At 43.2% G+C, this 10000-nt stretch overlaps 1 protein-coding gene across 3 annotated transcripts in view; it reads right to left on the bottom strand.

The window, feature by feature from the left end:
- Positions 1-10000, bottom strand: part of si:dkey-237h12.3 (teneurin-3) — a 143000-nt gene that overhangs the window by 44870 nt on the left and 88130 nt on the right. For all 3 annotated transcript variants that reach the window (XM_053682186.1, XM_053682187.1, XM_053682188.1), the window contains 4 exons: positions 9067-9263; positions 8703-8895; positions 5550-5651; positions 2577-2771 (listed from right to left, as the gene is read on the bottom strand). In XM_053682186.1, the coding sequence (XP_053538161.1) occupies positions 2577-2771; positions 5550-5651; positions 8703-8895; positions 9067-9263 (687 nt within the window). The remainder of the gene's footprint in view (positions 1-2576; positions 2772-5549; positions 5652-8702; positions 8896-9066; positions 9264-10000) is intronic.

The raw sequence follows: 10000 nt of genomic DNA, 5'->3' as shown, positions 1-10000 counted from the left end.
GAAGTCACTGATGCTTTGATCTTGTGTCCTGCTGAGAGGTGAATTTCCTCCCAAGCTGGAGTTTGTTTTCACCGACTGAAGCGGTATATCTCTATATCTCAGCATGTAGCTGCCTCTGATGGGTCCTCGAGTGAGGCCTCGAACCTTCAACTATTCAGTTGTTTAGATTTTGCTCCATCTATTCTTCCTTAAATTCTAACAAGACGCCCGGTCCCTGTTGATGAGACGCATCCCCACAGCATGATGCTGCCACCACCATGCTTCACTGTAGGGATGGAAACTTTCAGGTTTTTATGGCTTCTTTCTTGCCCCCCTCCCATACAAGCCAGAGTTCTTCAGTGCTCTTGATATGGTTGACAGGTGCACCATTACTCCACTCCCACACTCTGAACTGGAGTGATGTTGGCTTCTCTGTGGCTTCTGTCACAAGTCTCCTTCTTGTTTGTTTGAGTTTTGTGGCCTTTTCCTGCGAGTGCCTGGGTGTGATTATTGATCCAGCTGTGCTCCTGGGATATCCAAACACCTGGATATTATTTTCTACCCTTTCCCTAATCTATGCATTCCTGTTCTTTTTTCCGGAGCCGCTGTAGAATGCGGCTCCGGCTCTGCGGTCTTCATTTTCCTTCAGATTCACAGCCTGACCGATGAGCCGTCAACAGTGAGGCTTTCATCCAGAAAATGGGACAAGAAGCGTTAAGGATTCGGGTCAGGTAATCGTGTCCTCGTTCGCCCGATTTATTTAAACCGGGAGCTTCCAGGGTGCAAGACATTTCAGTGTTTTATTTTTCTCAAAAATATTTCCCAACATAAATCCAACGCCACCTTAAAAGAATGGATTTTGAGTTTCAGAGTATGGGTACGAGAGAGCCGGTCATGCTGCGAGGCTCCGTACGTTATAGGACATTTATGAAACGTAAATCCGAGGAACGTTTTACAAACACAGCACTGTACGAACGTCTTATCGTATAAAACAAACAATAAACAGCGCTAAATGAAGTTCCCCGGGTCTGTCCGATTCACTGTTTATAATGAAATCAGCTGGAACGGTTTCCTGCGCGTTAGAGAACCGGACACAGTTCTTCTCCAGACTTTGCTTCTCACTTTGCTTATAAATTTATTACATTTGGGAAAAAATCAACTCAAATATTCACGATCAACTCAAACAATTACAATCTTCTCAGTTGAACGCCGAGTTCCAGTAAACACGATCGGCCCGGATTATTCCTGATGAAGTCAAATAAACACCTCCGACTCAAATAACGACGAGTACGATGGACTCGGATGTTCGTCATCAGCTCATCGCGGACAGAAAGAAATTACGGACGCATTAACGGCAGATAAATCGTGAAATTGAAAAAGGTTGCTGAGTTTTATACGGGTGTAAAATGTAAAGTGGCGCTCTTTATCACGGCTTCTCTCTAACGACTTTCCTGAGCGCTCCTCTGGTCTTTTAGCCTTTTATTTCCTGCTTTGCGATTTATCCCTCGTTGGTTCTCTCCTCTGCTCGATCTGATCGACTGTACCGCATCGATCCCGTCTTCACTCGGGTCGGACTCTTTAGACGTGTGCGTCGGGGTCACGGGAGTGCCGTGTTATTGAGTGGAGTGAGGAATTCACCTTGAGACTCGGCTGGATCGGGTCTGACCTCTCATTTAGAGACTCGACACGCTCTTTTCTCTTCCTTTGTTATCGCTCACGCCGAGGACCGCGACTCAATAAAAGTCGTCTTGTTTCTGTTCGATACTGAGGAATGCGGCGTCTCACAGGCTCAGGACTTCCTTTTACGCTTTATTGATCTATTAAACTCCTGAGACTCGTTCATTCTGAGCTACAATATCGTCCCACGATGGAGAAGTCACACGTCAGTCTGAGTTTAACGTTTAAAGCGTGACTGAAATCAGAGTTGGAGTTTTTGTCCCTGTCTCTTCACGGTTATGTTACAGACACCACTCTGATAATAAATCTCTCGTTTAAACCGATTAAAACAGCTTTGATGACTCGTCCTGTACTGATCCTGCGTTCGACCAATTAAACGCTCTTTAGATTGTATATGCCCTGCCCCCAGGGGCGTGTCTCGCGCTACAGTAGCAGCTCATTAGCGGTAAATATGGAAAAACAGAGTCTTTATTGAGTTTATTCATGTGGAAGAGGGCGGAGTTTATGTGAGCTGGTGGTCATGTGACTTTTCAGAGGAGTGTTTTACCGACTCCGATGTCAGAACGTGGAATGAGAATTCAGTTCACTGAGCTACTGTGAGGTGTGTTTAGATTGAGCGGGGGCGTGGCCTGTTCCTGACTTCCTGTTTTGAAAGGAAATACATCAACATACGGAATCGAATCACACCTCTCTAGACATTTCATGTGGAGTTTAACTTTTTATTTTAATGCAGTTTAATCGTTAAAGTCACGCTGTCTTAGAGAAAGGATCTGTAACCATGGAAACGGGGCTAAACATTTGTGTGTGTGTTAGCTTTTTTTTACATTTTATTTCTCCTCTTATTGACTCAGAACCACCTGCGCTGGACCGGTCCGGTCCGGATCACAGAAATACGAAAGCTGATGAAACTTTTCACTCACCCACGTCGCAGCTGTCGCCTTTGTATCCACGGTTACACACACACACTCCGGACACACACACGCCGTGACCCGAACACTGGGCATCCACGCACTGAGCGATGGGGACGTCACACTCCGTCCCCTTCCAGCCGCTGTAGCAGTGACAGCGCCCCCTGCTGTAATCTCCATTACCACTGCACAATACAGGGCAGGCAGCTGAGAAACACACACACACACACACACACACACACACACACACACACACACACACACGGTACAGTGATTATTTTCCTATAGCAGCATGTCTGTAAATGTTTTATCGCTCCAAGGGTTTACAATTTTTTATTCATTAAAGAACAAGACGTCATTTTTTATCCATTTATAGTTTCACTGAATGTTCTGTGAAACGAGTTCGTTCCTGTTCTCACGTACGTTATAACAGTGACACTGGAGACTCCTTCCTTACACGCTACATAAATGTCTTTTTACAGAAAACTTTTTCAATCTGTTTACCTGGAGCCCTGTTACTATAGAAACAATATCGTATTAGAACGAGCGCACTAATATAAACCAATCAGAATCCAGCCGTTGCGTTGTGATGGACCGGAATACAGCAGGAATGTCGTGTTGCTTGATTGGATTTAGGAAGTTGGACACCGACGATGCTGCGAACAATGCGACAGATTAAAAGAGGAAGTATTCAGGAAGTTTATACAGCTGCTAAAGGACAGGACTGCGATGGCGGTTAATTACTCCGTTTATCACGGCGTGACATTGTGTTAATGCACGGAGACGGTGTGTAGATGTGTTCTGCTTTGGCCTGGACTCCAGAGTCAGATTATGAGGAAGATAATCTGTTTTGGCAAATGACTTCAAATAACGTCACTTTACTGCAGCATAATAAAGCCGGGAGGTTAAAGTGTCCTTGAGCCGATGACATCACACAGTCGCGTCCAATAAGAAACGTTTCTCTTCCTTCGGCTGTCAAACTCCGATCCGAACATTTCACTTCGTTTAGTCGTTTATCCTTCATATCGGAATCAGCTCGTTAAAATCTACCAATATTACAGCAAAAAATACTCAAACAAAACGGCAAGGGTTATTAAATATGCGCTAATTTACACATCGGAAATATCCGTTTTCACTGGAATCACACACAATGGCCAGACTTCAGCTCATCTAAAATGTTAAAGTCTGGCTTTAAGATGTTTTTAATACACACACACACACACACACACACACATTGCCCTCCATTAATATTGGCACCCTTTGTGAATATGAGCAAAGAAGGCTGTGTAAAATTGTCTTTATTGTTTAACCTTCTGATCTTTTGTTTACAAAAATCACAAAAATTATCTGCTCTCAAGGAAATCAAATTCTTCTTTGTTAAATGCAGGTGTGCAACAATTATTGGCACTGGCAATTTTAGTCAGTACTTTGTGCTAGCTCTCTTTGCCAAGATAACAGCTGTGAGTCTTCTCCTATAACGCTGATGAGGTTGGAGAATACATGGCGAGGGATCTGAGAGCGTTCCTCCATACAGAATCTCTCCAGATCCTTCACATTTCAGGTCCGCGCTGGTGGACTCTCCTCTTCAGTTCACCACACAGGTGTTCTATGGGGTTCAGGTCAGGGGACTGGGATGGTCAGGGCAGGATCTTGATTTTGTGGTCAGTAAACCATTTCTGTGTTGATGCTGATGATGTTTTGGATCATCGTCCTGCTGGAAGATCCGACCACGGCCCATTTGAAGCTTTCTGGCAGAGGCAGTCAGGTTTTCATTTAATATCTGTTGATATTTGATGGAGTCCATGATGCCATGTATCCTAACAAAATGTCCAGGTCCTCTGCAGAAAAACAGCCCAAAACATTAAAGATCCTCCTCCATATTTAACCGTGGGCATGAGGGACTTTTCCATACGGCTACCTCTCTGTGTGCTCCAAAACCACCTCTGTGTTTATTACCAAAAAGCTCTATTCTGGTTTCATCTGACCGTAGAACCCGATCCCATTTGAAGCTCCAGTAGTGTCTGCACGCTGAAGACGCTCGAGTTTGTTTTTGGATGAGAGTAGAGGCTTTTTTCTTGAACCCCTTCCAAACAACTAGTGGTGATGTCGGTGACTTCAGATTGTAGTTTTGGAGACTTTCTGACCCCGAGACACGACTAACTTCTGCAGTTCTCCAGCTGTGACCCTTGCAGATGTTTTATCCACTCGAACCGTCCTCTTCACAGTGCGTTGAGACGATACAGACACGCGTCCAATTCCAGGTCGATTCATAACATTTCCAGTGGACTGGAACTTCTTCATTATTGCCCTGATGGTGAAACGGGCGTTTTCAATGCTTGTGCTATTTTCTTATAGACACGCCCCATTGTGTGAAGCTCAACAACCTTTTGCTGCACATCACAGCTACATTCCTCGCTCTTACCCATTGTTATGAATGACGAAGGGAACTTGGCCTGTGTGTTACCTCATATTTATACCCCTGTGAAACAGGAAGTCATGGTTGAACAATTTCCTGTTCCTAATCACCACAAAATGTAAAATATCAATGGGAATATATGTCAAATATATTTTTCTCATATGAATTCATGGGGGTCACAATAATTGTTGCACACCTATATTTAACAAAGTTATTTTTTTGGATAAACTGGTGTTGTTTGTAATTGTTTGATCTCCATGAGAGCAGAGTATTTTTGTACAAAAGGTTAAACAATAAAGACAGTTTTTCACAGCCTTCTTTGCTCATATTTACCAAGGGTGCCAATATTAATGGAGGGCGCTGTAGATCTTGCATTAAGAAATCTGCCAGTAAATAAACATCTCAGGAAAAAGACGATTACCTGTTTCTTTTTCATATTGAAGAAATATTAAAGTAATTAGATTAAACTGATGAAGTAAAATCCGAACTTGTGCCCAGTCTGATTCTGTCAGACGTTCACACCTGATTAAATAAACCTCGTTAATAAACGGTAGATTAGATCATTTTACCCTGAGAGCAGTACGGCCCGAGGAATCCTGGGAAACAGCGACAGGCACCGGATACACACTCCCCGTTTCCGAAGCAGTTGTGTGGACACTCCATTACTGAATCTGGAACACGGAGATGCGGAGAGGAGTCAGCGTGCCGGGGTGAGTGAGACAGGAAAAGGAATGACGTCACCGGCAGATTTAACACTTTACTTTCAGAAAACACAACATATGTACAGAAAGCCGAGTCACCCGAGTCACCGGTCCTGCCCGATGCTGATTATTTCCCTCTAGCAGCACGTCCCCGAGTGTTTCATTCCTCTCACACCACAGCGACTCAACAACAACTACAATTTATTATTTATTACACATTCTCTCTCTCTCTCTATTCTCTCTCTCTCTATTCCCTCTCTCTATTCTCTCTCTATTCTCTCTCTCTATTCTCTCTCTCTATTCTCTCTCTATTCTCTCTCTCTATTCTCTCTCTTTATTCTCTCTCTATTCTCTCTCTCTATTCACTTTCTTTATTCTCTCTCTCTATTCTCTCTCTCTATTCCCTTTCTTTATTTTCTCTCTATTCTCTCTCTATTCTCTCTCTCTATTCACTTTCTTTATTTTCTCTCTATTCTCTCTCTATTCTCTCTCTCTATTCACTTTCTTTATTCTCTCTCTCTATTCTCTCTCTCTATTCCCTTTCTTTATTTTCTCTCTATTCTCTCTCTATTCTCTCTCTCTATTCTCTCTCTATTCTCTCTCTATTCCCTTTCTTTATTCTCTCTCTATTCCCTTTCTTTATTCTCTCTCTCTATTCTCTCTCTCTATTCTCTCTCTCTATTCTCTCTCTATTCTCTCTCTCTATTCTCTCTCTATTCCCTTTCTTTATTCTCTCTCTTTATTCTCTCTCTCTATTCTCTCTCTCTATTCTCTCTCTATTCTCTCTCTCTATTCTCTCTCTCTATTCTCTCTCTCTATTCTCTCTCTATTCTCTCTCTTTATTCTCTCTCTCTATTCTCTCTCTATTCTCTCTCTATTCTCTCTCTCTATTCTCTCTCTCTATTCTCTCTCTCTATTCTCTCTCTATTCTCTCTCTCTATTCTCTCTCTCTTTATTCTCTCTCTCTATTCTCTCTCTATTCTCTCTCTCTATTCTCTCTCTCTATTCTCTCTCTATTCCCTCTCTCTATTCCCTCTCTCTATTCTCTCTCTATTCTCTCTCTATTCTCTCTCTCTATTCTCTCTCTCTATTCTCTCTCTCTATTCTCTCTCTATTCTCTCTCTCTATTCTCTCTCTCTATTCTCTCTCTATTCCCTCTCTCTATTCTCTCTCTCTATTCTCTCTCTCTATTCTCTCTCTATTCTCTCTCTCTATTCTCTCTCTCTATTCTCTCTCTCTATTCTCTCTCTCTGTTCTCTCTCTCTATTCTCTCTCTCTATTCTCTCTCTATTCTCTCTCTATTCTCTCTCTCTATTCTCTCTCTCTATTCTCTCTCTATTCTCTCTCTCTATTCTCTCTCTCTGTTCTCTCTCTCTATTCTCTCTCTCTATTCTCTCTCTATTCTCTCTCTATTCTCTCTCTCTATTCTCTCTCTCTATTCTCTCTCTATTCTCTCTCTATTCTCTCTCTCTATTCTCTCTCTCTATTCCCTCTCTCTATTCTCTCTCTCTATTCTCTCTCTATTCTCTCTCTCTATTCTCTCTCTATTCTCTCTCTATTCTCTCTCTATTCTCTCTCTCTATTCTCTCTCTCTATTCTCTCTCTCTATTCCCTCTCTCTATTCTCTCTCTCTATTCTCTCTTTATTCTCTCTCTATTCTCTCTCTCTATTCTCTCTCTATTCTCTCTCTCTGTTCTCTCTCTTCACGTTAATAAGAGAAAAATCGCAGCTTGTCGTGTTACAGAGAAACCGTAAAGAAGCGTAAACTCCTCTGTCCTGAAGACGAGGGAAAATCAGCTCCTTCTGAACAGAACCAGAACCAGAACCAGAACCCGAGCGCGGCGGTGTTTTAGAAAACCGGAGCCTGTACGCGGTGATCGTGACGGACAGAAAACCACCCGCGTTTCCATAAGACCCATAAACCCGCATGTCTAGGAACAGCTGAACGGAGACAGATCTGGGTTTCACAACAGGAGTGATATTGTTTGGTAAACACAAGCAACTGTTCATCACTCAATAAATCGATACGTTTATATTATTAGGTGCAGAACAGCCGGAGGCAAAAAGAGCATCTGTTCCCCCGCAAGTTTATTGATTGGCAGCAGCTCGGAGTGTGTTATTCTCCTCATCACGAGCCCCTGTGGCACGTCGAGCTGTCGAACAATCAGGAACTTTTTCATCTGACACGGACAAACACAAAACAAATATAGATCTAGGAACGCTTCCTAAAATCATTTCATCACAGTTTCACGTGTAAATGTTGAGTTTTCCCTTAAATTTACAATAACACGTTTCATCGTGTTTGATCTGCGTAAATCACACGCAGGAAACGCTTATATCCAGACGTACAGTGAGGAATATCACCATCATCATCATCATCATCATTCACAGCATGGATCAAAACGAACACACACGGGTACGTAGAATAATAAATCATAAACAAACACGACGAACAAACAAGAAAGGCTGGGAACTTTCATTACAAAAAAATAAATAAAAAAGATGCAGGAAGCCGATAACAAGACGAGACTGGAGACAGAATTAAAGTACAAAATTAAACAAAAACAAAAGCACACGTTTGTTATCATAACAGCCTTGATGTGAAACGAGGAGGTACACACTGACAGAATTAAAAAATTACAGTTGTAACACAAAATAATGTCGATTATCTCATCCATATCCGGCTGCCTGATCACAGCCACGCCTCATCCATATCCGGCTGCCTGATCACAGCCACGCCTCATCCATATCCGGCTGCCTGATCACAGCCACGCCTCATCCACATCCGGCTGCCTGATCACAGCCACGCCTCATCCACATCCGGCTGCCTGATCACAGCCACGCCTCATCCATATCCGGCTGCCTGATCACAGCCACGCCTCATCCACATCCGGCTGCCTGATCACAGCCACGCCTCATCCATATCCGGCTGCCTGATCACAGCCACGCCTCATCCATATCCGGCTGCCTGATCACAGCCACGCCTCATCCATATCCGGCTGCCTGATCGTCCATACTCACCCAGAACCGTAGTGTTGTATGAGACAGGTTCCAGATTTAGTCCATCGTTATAAAAAGCGAGATGCCAAACTCCAGCATGAAGATACTGAATAAATCCAGCACAGTGAACGCTGACCGGGCTCTCCATGCCGTCCCTGACCTCCGCATCCCGGGAAATCAGACGGCTGCCGTCGAGCAGCTCCACAAAGTCGTACTGAAACACAAAACAGAGTTCACACACTAAACATCCTAAATCTATTCCGTCCAGATGTGTTATATAACTGTGTGATGTGATGATTTAAACAACACGAACTGAACATCGAGTTTCACTGCCAGCTTTGTGTGTGTGTGTGTGTGTGTGTGTGTGTGTGTGTGTGTGTGTTACCTGTGTGTGTGAGGGTGGGAGTCCTTTCCTCCCGTATACTCCTATCAGAGCGTTCTTCTGGATGGAGATGTTGAACTTGAGAAACTGTGACTGCTCCAGGACGACGTTACACCTCCAGAAAAGCCCCGGGACCACCGAGGAACTCACCTGCTGCCCCACCTGCACCTGCCCCGAGTCCTGCCCGGGGTCAGTCCTGCCTGTAACACACACACACACACACACACACACACACACACCCGTTGTGAGTTAGTGATAAGCGGCAGATGAATGCATTTCATCCTTCTTTTTGTGTTTAATTATATTCTATTTTATTTCATTTATGTATAAAATGTATACTTTAACTTCTTCCCTGTTTATTATTATTATTATTATTATTATTAATTATCTACAGTCATGTTTTTTCACTCTTGAAAATGAGATTAATTTTAAAATGTAATAATTTTTTAATTGAATCTAAATATTAAAAATATTATGAAGATCTCAAATGAAGTCTTACAGTAACACTGCTGTGTTTTTTTCCTCTCTTTTTATCTTCCTCACTCAGGTTACATCTTTCACTGTAAACATCTAAATATAAACAACAACAACAACCGGACCCAGTCTTTCATGAGAAATAACCGTAACAGGAAGTGTGTTTCTTCCACTCCGAGTTATCCTGAAGCCCGAGTCTGTTAGACGGAGGAGAAGCGGAGGAGAAGATGAGGAGTGGGCGTGGAGTGGGCGTGGAGTGGGCGTGGTCACGGATCAGCCGGATGAAAGAGTCAGAAGCGTTGTTTAAAGGACTGTACGGATGTTTAAAGCGTGCAGCGTGAGCTCCTGAGAGCAGACGGACGCTGGCAGCTTCACAGATGGCCGTCTGCGTTAAATTAATGATGTCTGAAATTACTCTCCACTGAAGATCAGACCAGATCAGACTCTTCACTAAAGATCAGAC

Source organism: Ictalurus punctatus, chromosome 8 (genome assembly GCF_001660625.3).
Source record: "Ictalurus punctatus breed USDA103 chromosome 8, Coco_2.0, whole genome shotgun sequence".
In the NCBI taxonomy this organism is placed as follows: Eukaryota; Metazoa; Chordata; class Actinopteri; order Siluriformes; family Ictaluridae; genus Ictalurus; species Ictalurus punctatus.
This window is presented reverse-complemented; position numbering and strand designations above follow the sequence as displayed.